Source organism: Mixophyes fleayi, chromosome 8 (genome assembly GCF_038048845.1).
Source record: "Mixophyes fleayi isolate aMixFle1 chromosome 8, aMixFle1.hap1, whole genome shotgun sequence".
In the NCBI taxonomy this organism is placed as follows: Eukaryota; Metazoa; Chordata; class Amphibia; order Anura; family Limnodynastidae; genus Mixophyes; species Mixophyes fleayi.
In genome coordinates, this window is record NC_134409.1 from 93,053,704 (window position 1) to 93,074,789 (window position 21,086).

A 21,086-nucleotide genomic window follows, 5' to 3' on the forward strand; every position below is an offset into this window, starting at 1 on the left:
CCTGGAGTGGAGACTGCTATCCCCTGATTGTAAGCTGCAGTCAGCTGAGCTATAGCAGTACTCTGATTGGCTGAGGGAGAGCAGGTGACTGAATAAAAGTTGGTAGACGGTCTGCAAACATCTTGTGATGCTGTGTGGCCTTGAGTAGAGCTGTCTTGGTCTTAGCCCAAATAAGAGCAAACTCTCGGTAGAGGGTATCTACGGCTGGCACTTTTAAAGTATTAGGGGCCAATAGGATACTTTGTGGGCGGCAGCGCTATTCCTGGCTGCCGCCGAGATTTATGAGTAGTGTCCTGTTGCCTAGCAATGAGACACACATGCGCAGAAGGTCGCGCCGATCGGCCGGAACTTCCGCCTCTGGTTGCTAGGCAACCAGACGTGCTGGGCACAGATACAGGCGGCCGTCCCGGGGAGACAGCGGGACGGCTCCTGACAAAGATCAAAGTTGTGTGCCCATATACTGAAGTAAGAGATGGGTAGGCAATATAAAGCTACAATATATGTTGAGTTGATAAGCTGTTAAAGAATAATAATACATGGGCTCTGAAAGGTAATGAATGTATACTATCAAAGAAATGTTGAGACATTATGTAAGAAGTGCACGATTGGCTTTATTAACACCATTCTGGACGACATCTATATAAGGGCGAAGGAGACCCACCCCATCATCCCCTGAGGCAGTCGCAATTCGACCCAACGCGTAGGGTTATTGACTAAGCTAACACTTTAATTGACTCCTACAGGCCCCCGTAGCTGAAGGACGCAGCTGACAGAGACCAATTACATCATAACTTCCAGCGCTGAGAAGCAGAGTGTGTGAGGCTGGGTCCTGGTGTCCAGAAGAGGAGCTGAGTATTGGAGAAACACATTGTTGAAGCTGGTGATTTTAAGCAATTATGTAATTGAATCACTGTATGTTGAATTAAACTATATTGATGGTACTTCACTATATTTTCCTGTATCTTCTGTAATGTTTGCATGTACCGGGGACCAAGGAAAATGAAAGACTAAGAACAATCCTTGACAAATCATTGGACATACTGAGGAAAGAAAGTATATACATCAAAATTGTAAGACACTTATACTTCAATATAGATCCACATTTGCAAGGTGTTGTTTGAACTGAGTACACAGTAACAGTTGCTGTATTATCCATATATTATTCTATTACACCCCTTGGAAACATAGTGCAGCAATGATATATTGATTATCAGTGTACATGGAGTAAGGAATTAATGAAGGGTATAGAGGTACATAGGCAGCGCCACCCCGCTACTATTCTATATTTTGTCTATATATAAAGGAGGGAGGGCAACCCTCGGGATTAGGGTTTAGGCAGCAGTCTGAAATCACATCCTGACCCCTGAGCGCCAACCCACCACATCAAAAAAATTAGTAAGTTTTCTCCTGGACAAAACCATGTTACAATGAAAGGGGTGCAAATTAGTTTTATTTCGCACATAAGTTAAATACTGGCTGTTTTTTCAGGTAGCACACAAATACTTGCTAGCTTTATTTGTACACTCAAATTTAAAGTTGACCTAGGACATGCCATAACCCAACTATAAATCTGTTACCACATTTTAAATTTAGCTCCCCCTCCAATGCAACATGGTTTTGCCAAGGTGCAAAGTTAATAATTTTTTTGCTTTACTTTCCTTAATAAATCAGGCCTAATAAGTGCAGACATGAAAATAAAGTTTAGGAGGTTTTTTAAGACTATATTTTACAAATACTTGTATTATGATTTATAGCTAATAATGTTGAACTATGCCATGCACTAGGAAATGCTTGTTTAATTGTGTTAGCAACAAGTCTTCAGTGTCAAAAACACAGGCACAATCTGTCAGGTTGATTTTTATAGATTTCTATTGCCTGTATGTAATGTAGTCTTATCTCACTGTGTCTTCAAAACTCAATAGCAAGTCTTGAAATAATGTGCCAGTTTGCCAGATTCTGAGAGGTATGCAAAGGCTATACAAGATTTTCACCCCTTTGGCATTTTTCAGATTTTATTTCTTACATCATAGAATCCAAATAGATTTACTTGTGAGTTTTTACAAATCAACAACACAAAATAATCTGTAAAATCCGAAAAACACTAATTGGGCAGATTCTCATCAAGGCACGTATCTGCCGATTTTGTGTGTACCGCACGCAAAATCACTTAGCGAATGCCAAGAACATGCCATAATTAAATGCTCACTGCATCTACATATGCAAAAGAAACTTGCTACAGCCTACGATCACTGGAGTGAACGAGGCGGGGAAGGAGTGTTCCCACGTTCTTCCAACATTTGTTAATAACTTGCTCCATTCATGTTACCCTCTGTTTTATCAAGTTATCTAGGTGCTGAACAAATAAGTATTCCCATAACATTATGCTTCCACTATCATGCTTTACAGTAGGGATTGCGCAGTTTTAGGCATGTGCTAAACATAGTAACCTGTTATTGAGACCAAAAAATATCACTATTGCTCTCATCAGACCCTTGAATCCTCCTTCGCTCAGTATGAGAGTCCCACATATGCTTTCTGGCACATTCTACCTAACGTTTCATCTGAGTTTTCTTCTCTGTCATGGAAGCCTGCAAGTTCATTATTTGCTTTCCTATATGGATGTGCTCATCTGGAGGACATACTACTCTACACAAATTTACACTTGTGCCATAATTTTTAATTCATTCATTTTAATTCATTTTAATTCATTTATGATGGATTTGATGGTGCTTCAGGGGCTATTAAAAGTTTATAAAATCTAATTATATCCTTCCCTTTATTATTGCTTTTCAATTAAATTTTTTTGATTTGCTTTGAATGTTCGTTAATGCTCAAAACCTTGATAATCCTTGATATGTGCCAATGTTCTTGTTGGAAATGCATTAATAAACTGTAAAGGGTATATTTACTAAACTGAAATATTGGTGATGTTGCCTATATCAACCAATCAGATTCTAGCTGTAATTTTTTAGAATGTACTAAATAAATGATAACTAGAATCTGATTGATAGCTCTAGGCAACATCTTCACTTTTTCAAACCCGCAGTTTAGTAATGCACCCCTAGGACTTCTCACAGACAGCTTTATTTATTTTCAAATCTATTTCAACACATTCATTGAACACAGATGATCTCCAATCAATGAATTATGTTACTTCGGAAGACAGCAATTGCTCCCGGGTTTACTTTGGTCTAGCTTGGTATATACATGAAAATATAATTATTATTTATTATTTCTTGCTCTGTATTTGTAACTGAGAAAAAGGTTTTGAAAAAGCTTTGGAAACGTTTTTTGTGACATTATACAGAGATTTGTGCATATCAGTGGTGAGAATTTACAATTGGATCCATTTTCAAACATTGTGAATAAAGTTTATTGCCAAAGTATATATGCCCAGTGTATTCAGGGATTGACCTATAATAGAGCAAACAAAAGTATGTCTTGGGGGGTAGCAACATATGGATAATTTATTTTAAAAAAGCTTTTTCTCTGCTGCTATATACATTTGTGGATTACATTTTTAATAGGTCTAAATGATCAAAGTGCCAAGTTTTATGTTTAAAAGTGTACATCACAGTAATACAGATGTTTGTTAGTTTGTGTAACAAGGTATATTTACCAACCTGAGGGTATTAAAAAGTGGAGATGCTGCCTATAGCAACCAATCAGATTCTAGTTATCATTTATTTAGTACATTCGACAAAATGACAGTTAAAATCTGATTGGTTGCAATAGGCAACATCTTCACATTTTCAAACCCGCAGTTTAGTAAATATACCCCCAGGTAGGAGAATGTTTAGGCACATAAATTAGTTCGTTATATTGCTACATCTTATCTTACTTTATAGGTTCCTCCATTTTTTGGATGTTGCACATAAAAAGTGGTAACAATGCATGTCTCCCATACTCAACATTGCAATTATTTTGCATCATGACACTAAACACTCATTACATACAAGCAATACATAAGGCAATATAATTTAAGGAACATATCATACCTGGCTTTTCTAGGTCATCCTGGAGTACCGACAGCCCGAAGGCTACAGCTTTTTTAATAGATTCTAGTTTCCATTCTGTTGATGTGTCATTCAGCATAATCACATGAAGAGTGTAGTTGCCATTTTCACACATTGAAATCGCTTGGTTTGGTAGCCATAAAAAAATATGCATGAACAAACATATCTTTGGCTTCACCATCTTACCACAACCATGTTCTAGGAAAAATTTGTGAGGATGTCAGAGATGCTTTGGAAATAACAGGAACTGCTAGGATTACATTGATCATCTGTCACTTCCTTCTACTCCCATCTCAAAGTTGTCTGGTCACCTATTAACAGTTAAAGATAACACAAAGGTTGCTTCTGTATAGACTTGTATATTTGTACAGAGAAAGGTCAAAACCATTAAACTTTGGCAGAAAGCTGCACATGCCAATAAAGGTGTTACTTTAAATTACTGTGCCAAAGAATAAAATAATAATAAAGAACTTACTAGGTTCTCTGCTACATGTGCTAAGACCAGCATTTATATTGTGTAGTATGAAGTGAATGTATATTTTTAGTTAAATTGTAAATTAAATATGAATGTAATTAGTGAACCAACATAAATGCAGCAAGATCAATCTCATAATGCTCAGTTCCAAACTCAAAAGATGAAGTAAATTTTCTATTTAGGGAGAAGTATTTTTTTTTCCTAAACTAGAGTAATACAATGGCACTAGGGTTATACAATGGTCATCTACTCTAATACACGATTCCAATATCCCCCAGTAGGGGTAAATGCTGGATTTCTAGTAGGGGTGTGCACCGGCCACTTTTGGTGTTTTGGGTTTTGGGTTTTGGGTTCTGATTAGCTTGAGGTTTTGGGTTCTGATTTGTTTTGCCAAAACACCCCACGAAAGGCTTTGGTTCTGATTTCGGGTTTTGGATTCTGATTTTTTTTTAAAAAGAGCATAAAAAGTGCTAAAAACCAGTTTTTTGTTTTTTTTACTCCTACACTATTATTAACCTCAATAACATTCATTTCCACTCATTTCCAGTCTATTCTGAACACCTCACACCTCACAATATTGTTTTTAGGCCAAAAGGTTGCACCGAGGTAGCTGGATGACTAAGCTAAGTGACACAAGTGGGAGGCACAAACACGTGGCCCAACACGTGGCAGGATCAGTGGACTTAAACAGCAGTACCACTGGACTTATACGGCAGGATCAGTGCCTTGCTTGCAGTCTCCTAGGTAACGCACATTTCACAGCTCCTTCAACACGTTTTACAAATAAACTAGGTGAATAGACACAAGTCTCCTAAGACACTGTATAAGAATAGGATATTTATGATGTTTATTTATCTCATATTTGTTAGCAAATTGTCACCATCCACCCAGCAATTAAAACAAAAAACAATTATTGCAATTAATAACCCCCTAATCCCCCACCCCAATTACATATAATGTACTGCTTACTGCTCAGTTTAGGCTGCAGAAATGGTACTAGGCAGGAATACAAATACCAGATTTCTGCAGTTAGAAATGAGCACACTAAGGATGGTAGTGTCAACGCTACATAGATAGATAGGGTAGAATTCTGCACATAATATGGATGCTTTACATAGGCAGAGATTGGATAATACGAGGAATGACCTAAAACCACTGCCACTACGGTGATCAGGAGCAGCCAGTTGTTCTTCAGTATCCAGTGTGCAGGCGTTCAGAGCAGACTCCTTCTTTCCCATGTGCCCATAGGAGACTGTCACTTTCACTGCGGCAGCTTCTGTACCGGTGTGCACTGATCTGTCAGCTTCGGGCAATGGCTGGCTTTTGTCTCCTCCCTCCTAGTTCTCACCCCCCTGTCATTCACACTCGGGATAAATAAAACCTCGTCATCACGCCGTCGGATCTCGCGAGATCCGACGGCATGATGAGGAGGTTTTGCCTCGTTCTGAGGTTCGTGATCGGCAGGAACCCCCGAACAGTGCTCGGATCCAGGCTCGGATCGGCACCGTTCGGGGGGTTATGATTTAGTAATTCCGGACCCGCTCATCTCTATTTTCTAGAGGGACTTCCAGTCAGCATGATCAGCAGAAAGGGTGTGGCTATGATTTTAAACTGTGCTTGGTCTCTTTCCAATCCCTTCCCATTGCCTGTACTAATGTTAGGTGCACATAGCTCCCCCTTCACAAGCAGAGCAATGTGAAGTCGGACCTCTGTATCTGTACCTCTCTATCGCTGTAGTCGAAACTGAGTGGGGCAGTCACCCAAAATCGGGACTAGTCCCAGTTGCTGCTGTTCTTGTCTTAAGCTCAGTTGCTGCTTGTCTGGATCCTTGAATGTTGGAACTCTGGAAAAAGGAGAAGTATATGAAAAATGGAAAGCCTACAAATAAGTGGACACTTTAGGGCTCCATCTCCCCAATCAACTTGGCATTAAATGATTTGCAATCATATTTAATAAATAGACCTTTTTCCCCCCGACCTGTCCTGATGTCAAATTAATAGTAGTAAGTCTCTGCCTACATTACAAGCCCACACCCACTCACCGTCTTCCATAAGTTGAAGTGCGTGCATGCAGTCAGAGGGGAAAGGCACACACAGCGAGGATCAGAGGCTAGTAATGATTAGGAGTTTAACTGTCGCTACAGATAAAAAAAAAAAAACATTAGGCCTAAATCTATTAATATATATTCTAAATATAATTATAAAGAGGCAGCCAAAAGGAAAGTCCAACCACCCTTTTAAATTTACAATAGAGAAAAATGCAAAAGCTTTTACTTAACTCTGCAAACAGTTTGTATTTTAACTGTCTAGTAGGAAGCAAGGTGTGGGGTTCCCGGGATTTGAGCATGATGAAGTGGACTGCTGTGTCATTTTTGGTAAAGTGGGTGCAAAAATGACAGCACCAGGCATAAGCAGGTCAGATGGGAGACAGATTCTATAAAGACTTCCCGCTATTTGTGAAAGCAGCCCTTTAATGAGTCGGGACAGTGGGTGGTCCCGGCTGTCCAGCGAGGGTGCTGCATAACAGATGCTGTAAGGCCCAATTTGATGATCCCATTCGGGTGAAACAACAGTTCCACAGTGAAAAATTTCCTGTAGAGAAGGGCAGATTGCAAGCTTGCGAGCAGGGCCCTCTCACCTCTCTGTATGCATGTATGTATTACCCAGTATTTTTTTATTAGTGTTTGTTACCAATTGTAAAGCGTTATGGAATTTGCTGGTGCTATATAAATAAATGATGATGATGATGACATAGGGGGTTCACCACCATTAGAGGGTACACCAGTGTATAGGAGAGCATGAGGAATGGGGTAATGCATGAGAGCTGAACTTGGACAAGAGTCGGGAGAGTTCCCAGAGGCAAACATCCCAAAAGATTAGGAATGGATTGAGACAGAGACCCTTAGAAGGGGTAAGTGGGATATGGCTGAAGCCACAAGCAATGTGAGAAAGGACCTTGTGTACAGCCGCTTCGTAAAGTACCCCCATTTTATGAGGGGGGGGTCACTGCAGAGGCAGTGTGGCTAGCAGGAGCTGAATTAGGGAAGTTAGTGATGATGATAAAGTTCCCTCTATAAGAGAGCCCGCTTGAAAAGAGCCTCCATCTTGTGAGGTGGGGGTGTCATTGTATCTAGGCATAAATTGTATCTGAATAAATGGAGCCTCCAAAGTGAGATGTACTGTAGATGGAGCGGAAACTGCTGCTGTAAGGATGTCCCCAGCTTCTGAGCCCGAGAAGCGGGCGAAGATGCCCGCCATCGCCGCGTCCCTGGAGGGACAGAAGAGGTCCCCAGCTCCGGTGCCCAGCAAGAGGGTGAAGAAGGAAGAAAGAAGTGACTTACCCGTCCAGCGGCGGTAAGTATGTCTTCCTTCCTGCAGGTCCCCTCCGCGGAGGAAGGATGAGCCAATCAGGGCTCATCTTTCCCCGCTGGCCAATCAGCGGCCGGATGCGCGATCCAATCACGGCTCGCGCCCGGCTATTTAAAAGATTGGCGCCGATGCGAGCCAATCAGCGCTCGCGCCGGCTAATGACGTCACGCCAGCGACTATATAAGTCGCCGGGTGGCGCCATTTTGTCAGAAAGAGTCCGGCGGCGGAGGGAGAAGGACTTCGTGGGACGTCCGGAGTTGGAGAAGAAAAGAAGCCGGCGGAGCAGAGATTGTCGGCGGGGAGCCCTTGTAAGGGCTGAGAGCGCCCCCGCCCCAGCAGCAGCAGCAGACCCAGCGCCGAAGAGGAGAAGAGGCGCCACCGGCTGGAGGGTCTGGAAGACCCGGAGAAGGAAGAAGACGGCGTGGCAAGTTGAGATTCCTGCGCAGAGCAGGTAAGTAGTCTCAACGTTAAATTCGGGCACTAGGCCCGTGGCCACATTCGGGCACAAGGCCCGTGGGACGGAGTAAATTAGGGGCACAAGGCCCAGGGACTTGGGCACTAGGCCCCGATAAAGTTAGTGGGCCAGTAGGCCACAATACTTTTGTTAACGGGCACAAGGCCCTGTTAGTGGTTAGGCAGGGGGCGTGAAAGCCCCAGGTACAAGGGCACAAGGCCCTTAGGCAGTTAGTGGCCTAGTGGCCATAGGAAGGCCACAGGGCCTGTGTAGGGGCTGGTAGCCCGTAGGCTATAAAGGGCACAAGGCCCTAGTAGAGAGCTAGGGAGGCCACCAGGCCTGAGTAGGCAGGGGCTAGTACCCCTAGGTAGCAGGGCACAAGGCCATAGTTAGTGGGCTCAGAGCCCAGAGTTAGAGAGGGGGCTGAGGCCCATTAATCAGAGCACAAGGCTCTGTGTGTAGCTGGGCAGAGGCCCATGGTGTGAATGGCAGACGGCCCTGGTGGTGGTGTGGTAGAGGCGTGAGAGCCTCGTGAGTGTTGGCGCGGTCCTGTGTGAGGTGAGCACACGGAGTTAGGAGGTACAGTAGAGCGGAGGCTCCTGTGGGTGCTGTAGCAACCGTCTGGTTGGCTAGCAGCGGTGTGCTCTGGTAAGTAGCGTGCAAAGTACTGTATATTGCATTTATTTTGTCTGTGCGGCATTGTATTGTTTGTATTACTGTATTTTGGGGTGTGCTACATAACTGTGTCCAGGGGCAAGATGTCAGGCCCCCATTAAAGGTAGGCTGTTGTTCCTGTGTTTTTCTGTGCTAACCCGTGCTGTGGGGGACAAGTGTAGTTACCAGCGTACACATAGTCAGGGGAGAACACACATAGTTTTCCCGTCCCTTAGGTCCCCGGGGTCACACTGGTTTCCAGAGGGGGTGGCTAAGTGAGTTGGTGGCAGTGCAGCACACCTTAAGGCAGTTCCAGGGGCGGCCCGTGGTTCTGGTTGAGGGTCCCCAAGGCCGGTTCCGTGCAGGTGGACCTGTGGCTCCGGACGTAAGGACACGTGTGAGATACCCGAGTACAGGCAGTCGGGCGGTTCAGTTTCGATCGGCTGTTCCGTGCGGCAGTCGGCCCGCGGGTTAGTGGGCTGTTCCACTGAGCCTTAGCCGGGCTTGAAGCAACCGGTCCTTAGGGCCCGTGGGTGACCCCATAGTGAGGAGACAGTCTCCTTGGTTAGACCTGGGTGAGGGGGTTAGGAACCGCCCTCCGGTATAGTCCGTGAACACTGGCTGGTGTTCCCCGTAGTGGTAAGTGAGCAGTTCCGTTAGTGCACCACACCTAGGTAGACATAGTTGTTTGACGTAGTTGCGTTGCCGACCATTAGAGTGTTGTTAGGGTCGGGTCGCTGTTGTAGTCAGTTTAAGTTTGTGGGTGCCATCTTAGTCTCACTGAGAGCGTAGAGGGAGGCTGTGTGTTCTTGTCATCCGCAGGTGACAGGAAGGTGCAGGAGAACCAGATCGGAAGTGGGAGTGTCCCGGTGAGTATCACGCTCGATTCCCCCTTTCGGTTAGGCCCTCACCGGCAGGTGTGTGAGGTACTTGAGGCGGGATTAGTCCTGGGACTAGTCCTGGTCTTAAGTGCCTGTAGTCCCCCGCGTCTTGGCAAGAGCAAAGTGAGGAGGCGGCAAGTGAGCTTGGACTGACCGTGTCCTCGTTCTTTGCCGTATTCTCGGACAGCCCTTACCTGGTAGGCACGGCCGTAATCTTTGTCTCTTTCTTAGAGGGACGTGGTTGGAGGTGACAAGGGTTGCGGCTGCGGACCTGCTGGGATCTGATCGCAGTTGGGATATCGGAGGCGGACTGGAGGTGACCATCGTTTACAAGGTAAGTTTTTTTGTGTTGCGTCCGTCCTGTTTCCCCGCAGGGGGCGCTACACTGCAACAAGTGAGGCAATGTCCCAGGCTAGTGGGATGTTATTAAGTAGACTGCCTGGATAGTTGTCCATGAAAGTAAACAAGTAACTACAACGTGTTCCCCAAGTTACGAAGGGTCCACGGATATTGGAATAACAAGAAAGTACAGTGTACCCAGCAGCAGCAGTGGGTCTGGAGTAAGAAGGACCCTGTGATGGGATGGGGTGCACCGTGGCAAAGAGAATCCCCGTACAGTGGTATGCAGCTAATCTTTGTTGGTATTAGTGCATGAACTTCCGTAGTATGTCCCTTTGTTTGCTGATAGCTGTAAAAAAGAGCTCAGTGTTTCTAGAAACTGTGGAATTACTGCACTCAGCAGCATCAGGTTTGCAGATCTGTAATTGTTTATAGTGGACTGAAACAAGAGATGTGCAGGTGGAGTAAAGGATTATTGTAATGAAATCACATCTGCTGAAGTTATGTGCTGGAGACATTTGGGAGAAACTGTATCTGTAACCATCATAATCTTTGCTGGAAGAGTTTGGCGTTTGTGTTTCTATCCATTGCAACCATTATGATGTTTTGATGTTTGCAGGAGGAGAAGTAAAATGAAAATGTTTATTTTTCGAAGAGATGGTCTGGAGTCCAATAGTTATTTGACATTGAACTGCATACCTCTAGTATCCCCTCCATTAATTTGTGTTTAAACACTTTAAGTATTCAGGAGACCCTCTGGTCGCAGATGCCACACCACGTCATAGCCAGAGCAGAAGAGGAGGACAACAGTGAATGTGGTACCACATCATGGCACCCAAAGTAAGTATACTTACACAAGACCAGTGAGGGTTTCACATTATAGTAAAATTAAAGAACCCTGAAATGGTTTGTTGACATTTATATGTCTGGTCTGTCAGATCTAGACTTTCAATTACCATGTGCCTATCAACGTGGCCAGCTTTTAGTTGCACTGAAAAAAAAATGTTTAATCACTTGCAAACAGAAACCACACCTTCTAGTTTCCCTGGTTTACTGCTCATTTTACTATTTAAAAATGATGATTGCAAAGCTGCTATTTTGTTTGCACACATTTCAGTGCTACAGCTGCCTATAGGCGAGTGTCTACCTGATAAAACCGTCACTCTGCCGAGACCCTTCACTGTGCTGATGAAATTGGATAATCCCCAATCAATTGTGTATTTAGGGGAGGTACACAGCCGCCTGCAGTTAGATGGCTATTCCCATAGGAGTGGCCAGCTGCCAGGAAGCAGCGTGAGATTAGTAGGCATTGGAAGTATTCATATTTCCCTGTACTTACTCTTAAGTTCTCTATCACCCATTCCTGGGCAATAAGGAATTTTAGGGCAACTGGAAACACACCTTAAGTGTGCATTTGGACAGTTATCAAAACCTGTGCAAAAATTAGATGATTATTTAATTTTGTTAACTGATCTTGAAATATGATAGCTACAATAGTTTTCTTTCTATTTTTTCCCCTTTAGTTTTTTTTAAATTTTCCCCTATGTCTTCTTTGAAATGAGCCATCTGGAAATTTAAAAACTAAACTTATTAAGAACAAATTTTGTAGTATATTTCATGGTGGAGCAGTCATTAGATTAAATTAAATTAGATTACATTAAATTAATCTCTGCTCCCTACCAGAGCCAAAAAGTATGGCCCTTAATATGCGTATAAAAGCATAACTGGTTCCAAAAAACTCAAAACATAATAGCAGCCAATCAACCTACTAGTATGTTTTTTGGAGTGTGGGAAGAGACCCACGCAAACACAGGGGGAGAATTTACAAACTCTACACAGATAAGGCCATGGTCGGAAATCAAACTCATGACCCCAGTGCTGTGAGGCAGAAGTGCTAACCACTGAGTCACTGTGCTTTCATATGAAAGTGTGATAGAGTGGTCTGGGCAGATAATACACAACCAAATTTGACACAATTTTCCATTCAGGAATTATAGGAGGCTCACAGGCTTTACTTTTACTTTTCAAGTTAACAACACAGTTGCAATCCTGCAGTTTATAAAAACAAAATATAACATTAAAAGTACCACTAATCTCTGTGACAATGCCATTTTTTGTAAAGTACATGCTGTTCAACGATTACAATAACAACTGAATGCTTACCCCACCACTGTGGAAAGACTCCATAACTCCAGCGATTAGAATGCTAACCTTAGCCACAGCTGAGAAGTCGTAGCATTATCAGGGTTCTGGCAAGGGAGAAACATAGCACAACTCAGTATGCAAGTACAGCATCTTACTGAGTATGCTTTATCTTGCTCTCTCCAAAGCAAATCAAAGGTGAGCGAGCGGAAATCTGTGTTTTGTTTTGTTTTTTTAACTACAATGAATAGCCTGTGCTCAACAACCGAAAATGTGCCACAAAGGTGACAGGTCTACTTTAACTGTTTCTATAAAAGTGTTTTTTTTTTTTTGTATTTCTGTAAACAAGAAATAAAAAAGGGAGTGAGGGGAGAAATTGACCAGGAATTTCAGTAACCCTGTACCACCAAAAATACCCAATATGAAAGTGGACCACACTGAATAAAAACCAGAAAACACCTTCATATTGCACTATTTCGCCTAGATAGTCTGGTTAGCGCACTTCAAACTAAGATCCCCCTGTAAACTAGAAGTGCACCAAGATTTGCAGGCAATTGGAAAATGCTTTAAAGGCACACTGTGCAAAAATTGAAAAGTCACATCATTTTTATATCACTTTAAAACCATGCCTTTTATTAATAAAAAAAAAAAAAAGCTTTGAACTGACTTTCTTATATGTAGCAGTTTTATGTGTTTAAAGATTTTTATTACACTGTTCAAAGTGTGTCTAGATAAGTGCTTCTCCAATGAAGTGAAAGAGGAAGGTGCATTATATGCCCCATTAAAAGTGTAAACGCAGGATCTGTAGAGAGATTTCCATGCCACGCCGCTAGTGGGTGTGACCAGCATTAAAAGTAGTAGCTACAATTTAAGACCGTGCTTGGCTGCTCTCCAACTCTTCCTATCCCCATCATATGCACGGGCAATGCTGCATGCACTACTTTTAGGTGCATTCAGATCCCCGTTCATGAGCTGTATGCACCTAGTCAAGACAAATTCATGATTGAGTGTGTCAGTCTCCAAAATTGGGACTGACCTGCCAGAATAAGCACAGTTGGAGGACTGTCCTGCTCTCTCCCTACTGTTCTTACTGGTTTCATTAATTGTTGCTGCTGCTCATGCCCTAAGCTCAGTTGCTGCTTGTCTGGATCCTGGAATGTTGGGTCCCTGTTTGAAAAAAAGACAGCTATATGAGATATAGAAAGCCTTGCAATGAGTGAACACTGTAGGCCTTACTCCCCTAAAGCAGACCGATATGAAATAAAAAAAAAACCACTTTTAATAATTAGGCCTCCCACCGACCAACCTGGACAGTAAATTATGGCATTCACCTTTAATAAAAAGAGCCATTTTCCCCCAAACAAACCCAACATTAAATTAATAGTATCTACAATTAACAAATAAACCTATTTCCTTCCAAACATTAAATAATTAGGATTCACTTTTAAGAAATAGCAATCCTTTTCCCCAAACGCAGCCACACATGCAATTAATAGCATCCAATCCACCTCAGCATTAAATGAATAGGTCCGCCATAATCCCACTATTAAAATAAATATCCCTCGCCATACCCACCAATAAATTAACAGTTTTTACTCTCACCCTATTATAAAATTAATGTTTCACACCCCACCCACATCACATAAAATACATCCCCCTTCTCTTACATTAAAATTATCTTAGGGTTAACTCTAACTCCTAACCCCAACACCCCTAACCCCTAAGATAATACTGACAGGAAATATATAACAGGAGGGTCCGTCCAGCGCCGCTTTAAGGGAAGTCGGTGTTTCTAATAACGTCATTTTCAGCAGTGTAGAAGACAGCCAATCGGGATATGAAGTAATCTGGATTCTGAGCAGTAGTTTTCTTTCAAGGTCAGTGTACTAGCTCATCGCACTCCTCATGCCTTTCTGTCCTCTGTCAGGGTAGTCAGTACCGTTAATTGGTACTACACCCATTAAAAGGCTTACCACATTAAGTTGTATTCATGACTTTTAATTGGAATGTCAATGTACATATAAAAGTATTATGGAGATCACAAAAAAACCAAATGTTGCAGGCTATGTTTACACTGAAACTATTTTACTTATACATTAAATCCAACCACTTTCATCAAAATTTCCTTCCCCTCATTGTGACACACGTACATGAGAACCCCCCCCCCCTTCCCACTAACCTTCTTCATCCTATGCTGTATCTTGTGTCCTGCTGCACACATGAGACATGCTGGCACTGGGAGAGAAAGATGCCCATACCCTATCAGGGGACAGAGTGTGCAAATAGAAGCAATCTGTGAAAAAGGCTTTATTTGCACCTTTTTCACCTTGATTGTTTTTAATATTTCGCTACAAGCTAACTTGAACAAAGTGGGAATTTCTTTTAATGAATTCAATAAAGTATTGCATTTTAATGGTACTAATATCATTATCAATTATTCACAGTGTGACCTATATAGAACATTATATTTCTTTTGGGCTCTAATATAAGCACCATGGCTCTTCCCACACCCCTGAGAAGTGGGTGTGGGCTAATGAAAGAGTTAAAAACTCTAGGGCTGGTTGTGGGAAAAAAGAGGGGGTAAACAGCATGGGGTCCCCCAGATTTTCCTCCAACTAGCCCTAGACTTAGCCAGCTGGGGCTGATGGCACCATAGCAGGTGAACACGCAGCAGGGGGTCCCCCTGCCATGTTGCCAACAAGCCCCAGAATGTTCAGCACAGAGCCGGATTACCAAGGGAGTTGGGGTCAGGGCATGCTGGCACTTGGGGAACCACAAGTGCCAGCATGCCCTGACAGCCAGGGCCCATTGTGTCCTGTATTGCACAATGCAAAATTTAAATAAAACACACCCCTTGTTTAAACCACCAAATTTTATTAAAGAATAAAAAAAATTCATACTTACCAACTCTGTTCTTTTTTCTACTTTATGACTGGATTTATAGCGATTTCATATTCCTGTGATCCAATAGTATAATAATATATATGTTTTGGAACAAAGCTAAACACCAGGACCAACATTTTGTCAATTGTAGCACTGTAAGTTAATCAATGTCAGACACAATACACGTAGATGCTACTTTTGCTACTTGAACTTCTCTATAATGCTGACCTTTCCAACAAGAGAGTTAATAAAGCTCTTCTTTCAGTTTAATGACCAGCATCACTCACAGATGTTGTAAATAATCTTTTGAGGAAATATTCCTCTACGGTCATTTACACATTTTGAAAGACCAAGTTTGAGTGAATAAATCATCTAAAACAGTACTTTTAGTACAATAATTCAAATAGTTCTGTTGGAACAATCTCCTGGCAATTTGTTTATCTCTAATTATAATTATTTACCATCAACCGATTAACAAAAATGAAACATTAAAAGGAAATATGCTGTGTTCTTTTTTTTTCTTTTTATTATTTAAAGCATACTTGCCTACTGTCCCGGAATTCCAGGGAGGCTCCCGAATTTCAGGGAGTCCTCCCGGAGTCCTGGAATTGTAGGCAAACCTTCCGAATTCGCCAAAATCCATGGCATTGCATGGCGGGGTGGGGCTTAAACACGTCATTAAGTACCGTCCCCGCTATTCAATGCTGTGAATTTTGACATTTTATAGTGGGGGCGGGGCTATGGTTGGTGATGTGATAATGTCACCACGCCCCCTCCTACCCCCTGTCACATGACTTCTCTCCCCGGGTAGAAGTTTTGAGTTGGCATGTATGATGTAAAGCCTTCACTCCCACCAACTATTGCGGTGGCCCTGCCTCGAGGGACTCCATCTGTTGTAGGGTACTTTTGCTGGCACTACAACGCCTCACCACTTCAAGCAGCGGTGCATCTGAATCTGAATTTGAATGTGAATGGGTCGGTTGTCAATGGACCTGATTCATTAAGGAAAGTAAAGCAAAAAATTGAGTAACTTTGAACCTTGGCAAAACCATATTGTTTTGGAGGGAAGGTAAATTTAAAATGTGACAACAGATTTATAATTGGGGCAGAGCATGTCCTAGATCAATTTTAAATTTCAGTTGATAAATAAGCTATCAAGTATTTGTGTACTACATGAAAAAGCAGACAGTATATTTCTTATGTGTAAAGTAATAAACTAATTTGCACCCCATGCATTGTAACATGGCTTTGTCCAGGAGAAAACTCACTCCTTTTTTTGCCTTACTTTTCTTAATAAATCAGGCCCAATGTGTCAGGGAATCTGATTAGGTGAGCTATACAGGTCAGTTTCCCTGACACAATGGGCCTGATTCATTAATGCATGAATACTGAGCACAATGGGCCTGATTCATTAAGGAAAGGAAAGCAAAAATTAAAAAAAGGAATAATTTTGCACCTTGGTAAAACCATGTTGTATTGGAGGAGGTGTGTGTGCTACATGAAAAGACAGGCATTATTTAATATATGTGCAAAATAATAAACTAATTTACACCCATTGCATTATAACATGGTTTGTCCAGAAGAAAACTTCTCCTTTTTTTTGCCTTACTTTCCTTAATGAATCAGGCCCAATGTGCGTTTGTTTTAAAATGCACTTAAATCGGGTATACACACGCCCGACTTCAACAAGGAGCAGATGAGTGGTGATAAATATGTGCGAAGGTCTTTCCTTGCCAACTAGACAGGACGCTGCAGAATACGTCCAATACATTTGTGTAATATAAAGTTACCAAAGAATATACAGAGAAAAAAATCAAAACAATTCATAACCTGTTAATAATATAGGCATTAATAATAACTCATTAAAAATGGTAAAATTTAAATTTTTTCCACTAGATACATTTATTAGGTTGATATGAGTGTCTACTGTACATAAAATCAATTGTCACAATTGCTACTGATTGTAAACACATGTAATGGCTTGTATACACAGCCGTCATTACTAGTAATCGGCACTTAGACTAGCCCTGCAGCTGGAGCAAAAGATGAGGCTGAGAAAAAAGTACTTTTCAGATGCCCAGAACTTGAATCGGACGCTGCTGCATGCACTCGAGATTGACACGCCCTTACTGTACATTGACTGCAGACAAAACATGCCTTCCCCGTCCTGTTCCCTCCTTGAAATCATAGGCTGTAGTAACTGTCCTTTGCGCTCAAAGATCAATTGAACGTGGCTGCACTCTGTGGCATATGGTCCGGGTCTGGGCATGCGCAGCACGATTTTGCGGATTGTAGACACAAAATCACTGTTTATGTTCCTTGATGAATCAGGCCCACTGACTGCAGACCCACTTAAGCATTGATGAGTAAGGTAAACGGAGTGCTGATGGAGGTGAGCACCTCACAACCAGGGGCGGATTGGGAACTTAAAGTGGCCCTGGAAAAAAAATGTAAAGTGGCCTCATGTAGGCGGGACCAAGTCAATTGTAGGTGGGGTAAACATAAAAGTAGGCGGGGTTAACCCTTGCCACATCGGTGGTAGGTGAAGCAAATGCAACATGTAGTGGGCACATCAGTGGGTGGAGTACACGCATTGGTTACATTTAGCTAAACTCTACCTAGTGATATAACAAAAAACAAAAGGAAAAATCACATTGCTTCTGCCTACCTATATGGTTAACTGTGATTACTTGTAAACACTAGCATCAGTAATTCACCAAATGCTTTTTATGTTTGACTTAAACAAATATACGCCATGCAAAATGTATTGCAAGACATATCAGGTATTATATTGCCTTGAATGATAATTTGCCCAGTATTAGTGATATAAGTACAATACAGAATGCATGCTAGTGAGCGCCATACAAGACAGAGAGCATGCTAGTGAGCACCATACAAGACAGAGAGCATGCTAGTGAGCGCCATACAAGACAGAGAGCATGCTAGTGAGCGCCATACAAGACAGAGAGCATGCTAGTGAGCGCCATACAAGACAGGCAGCATGCTAGTGAGCGCCATACAAGACAGGCAGCATGCTAGTGAGCGCCATACAAGACAGGCAGCATGCTAATGAGTGCCATACAATACAGGCAGCATGCTAGTGAGTGCCATGCAATACAGGCAGCATGCTAGTGAGCGCCATACAATACAGGCAGCATGCTAGTGAGCGCCATACAATACAGGCAGCATGCTAGTGAGCGCCATACAATACAGGCAGCATACAAGTGACCGTCATACAATACAGCAGCATGCTAGTGAGCACCATACAATATCATCCTCATGGTCATTAATTAACCCCTTCTCAAATTCATTAACTATTTCAGCAATCCCATTCAACATCAGTAACTCAATTATAATAAACTCCCTCATCCACATTATTAATTAACCCCTACATCAATTAATTTAATTCATATTAATTAACCCCATCATTAACTCCCTCACCATAATTACCTCCATTAGGGGTCCATTAACTCCTTCACCCTCATAATCAAACCAAACCACCCTTGTTCACAATAGTTATTTTCCTCAATTTTCCTCGTTCCTCTCCCCCCTCCCTGCTGCTGATGTACTCCTCACTTCACTTCACAACCACTTACCTGTTGAGGATCTGATTCATCTTCTGTGATGCTGCTGACACACAACAGTCTAGTGGAAGATGACCCTGCCACGGCATGTGAGGAGGGGCCACCAGGAAGGAGTTAGAGGCCACCAGGAAAAATTTAGGGGCCGTTGAGTTAGGGGCCGTGCGCTGTAGCAATAGGCTGCACGGCCCCAACAAGGAGAGGAGCGGCCAGCCTTTTTTTCTTTCTTTTTTTTTTCAATAACTTTAATAACCATGCAGCCGCGAACCGCAAACAAATAAAAAACAAAAACAAAGGTGAATTAAAAGAGACTTTAGGGGGCCTCCGGGCGGCCTCTGGAGTCCAACGGCCTACCGGGAAAAGTCCCAATAAGTCTTATGCCCAATCCGCCCCTGCTCATAACCCTCGAATGTCCTTGGGATGGGACAACTCTGATTTTTACTACTTTAGGTAGTTTATAGCAACTTTGAACAAGTGGCATCAACTTGGTTAAATTAAAATTTATGGATGTGTCCAGATTTTTTAATATACTGTTGTTTGATTCTTGTACTATGCAATTAAGGGGATTTCCTGTAACATCTGCTCCATTGTTGAAACAAGAGTTAATTACATGTTTCCAACAGCAATACACATCAGATATTTGCAAGCAAGTCAAACAAAACAAGCAGTCAGAACAAATCACATATTAAACTAGGATAAGATAAAATAAATTAAATTCTGTAGATTAGATTAGTTAGAAAATATCAAGGCAAGGGACGAGCATACCCAACGTTTATATCAGAATTTCCTAAAGTTAAAATAATAGTCTTTATACTTTATGATGCAAGAAAGCAGGACACTAAAAAATAACGTATATGAACTTCATTTTATGCACTGAGCTGGAAGAAGAGTAAATGAGATACACAAATAATGCAAACGTTCATCACTTCAAATATTTTCTTGTTATTAATACACTCAGTATACTGAAATATAGATTGATTTTAAAGGGGTTTTTTTGCCATCTAAATAACAGGGAGCTGGTAAACTCCCAATCAGGGGAGGGCTGGCAAATTTTTGCATGGCGGGGGGGGCAAAAGTCAACTTAGCAGCCTATCTTATAGGAATAAAAATGCAGGGGGCCCATTGACCCAGTCCAAGGTAGCCGACTATTGGACAGGCTCTGGGGGCATATGCCCCCCAGCCCAGCATGCCCCTGCCCCCAGTGCTACCTTAGGATACCTGAAAAAAAAACTGTTATTAATACTTGTCTAAGCATCTCTTCCGGGGGAGAGAAAGGGACTTATTAGCACAGATAGATTGGCTGTAGTGGTTTTGGTGACACATATTAAGGTATGGGCAGGGTCACAGTGAAAGGGTCCAAACCTAATTGATATCTGTAGGGAGGGGGAAACTATACAGGAAATTACAACTGTTCCCAGGAAGATTGCAAGTTCGACTGTGGCATAGAGTATAGAAAGAAAAGCTACATTTTTAATATTTTTAAGACACCGATATGGATAGGTCTGGAACAGGTCAAATATAAGACTGACAAAATTCAATACCAAAAGCATTCCTACTCCTGCATTTCATGCAACAATTTAGGCAGGACTGTCCAGATTTGGGTGGCTGTCCTGTGAATCAGGACTTCTGTCCCATTTGCAGGACATTTGGGAGCTTGTGTGATTTTTAAATGCGTTTCACTTGATGTGCAGTGTGGTGTGTTATTTTACATGCTTCTTGTTCCATTCCATAGTGTTCAATATAATGTTAACAATGTTGAAAAATCCATTCATCTCAATGGGAACGCATGGTAACCATAATCCCATGCAGGCAACAAGCATTTACATATGTACTTAACACATGCGTTTGGCTTTCAATCAGGAAGTTGACACAGAGACAAGCAGGAATGGCATACTTGCCTACTTAATTTTTTTCTTCCCCTCTGGGAGATCCTGGAGGGATGTGGGTGTGACAATGTGAGTTGTGTCACCACGGCCCTACCCACTGCTGCATTGTGTCCTCCCCTCTATACAGTATTAACCCCAGTGCTGCCAGTACCCATTGCGGCAAAATCTGGAAAAAAATGCATGGGGTCTCCCCAATTTTACAGCAATCAACACTAGGCCAACCAACAAGGATGGGTGGCACTATAGCAGGGACAGGAACAGTAGTGATCCCCCTGCCAGAATGACAAACCAACTCTAGGCTGTTCAGCACTGGACTGGATTCTCTAGAGAGTGGGGTCCACAAATAAATTGTGTGGGCCCCCCTCTAGAAAGAACCAGCCCAGTGATGAAAGCACTAAGGCTCTTCG

General features: G+C 42.3%; 1 protein-coding gene across 1 annotated transcript in view; it reads right to left on the reverse strand.

The window, feature by feature from the left end:
• Positions 1-4,280, reverse strand: part of GUCY2C (guanylate cyclase 2C) — a 174,681-nt gene extending 170,401 nt beyond the window's left edge. The window contains exon 1 of the mRNA XM_075182882.1: positions 3,999-4,280. Coding sequence (XP_075038983.1) covers positions 3,999-4,197 — 199 coding nt within the window. The 5' untranslated portion in view covers positions 4,198-4,280. The remainder of the gene's footprint in view (positions 1-3,998) is intronic.
• Between the last annotated feature and the right edge of the window lie 16,806 nt (positions 4,281-21,086).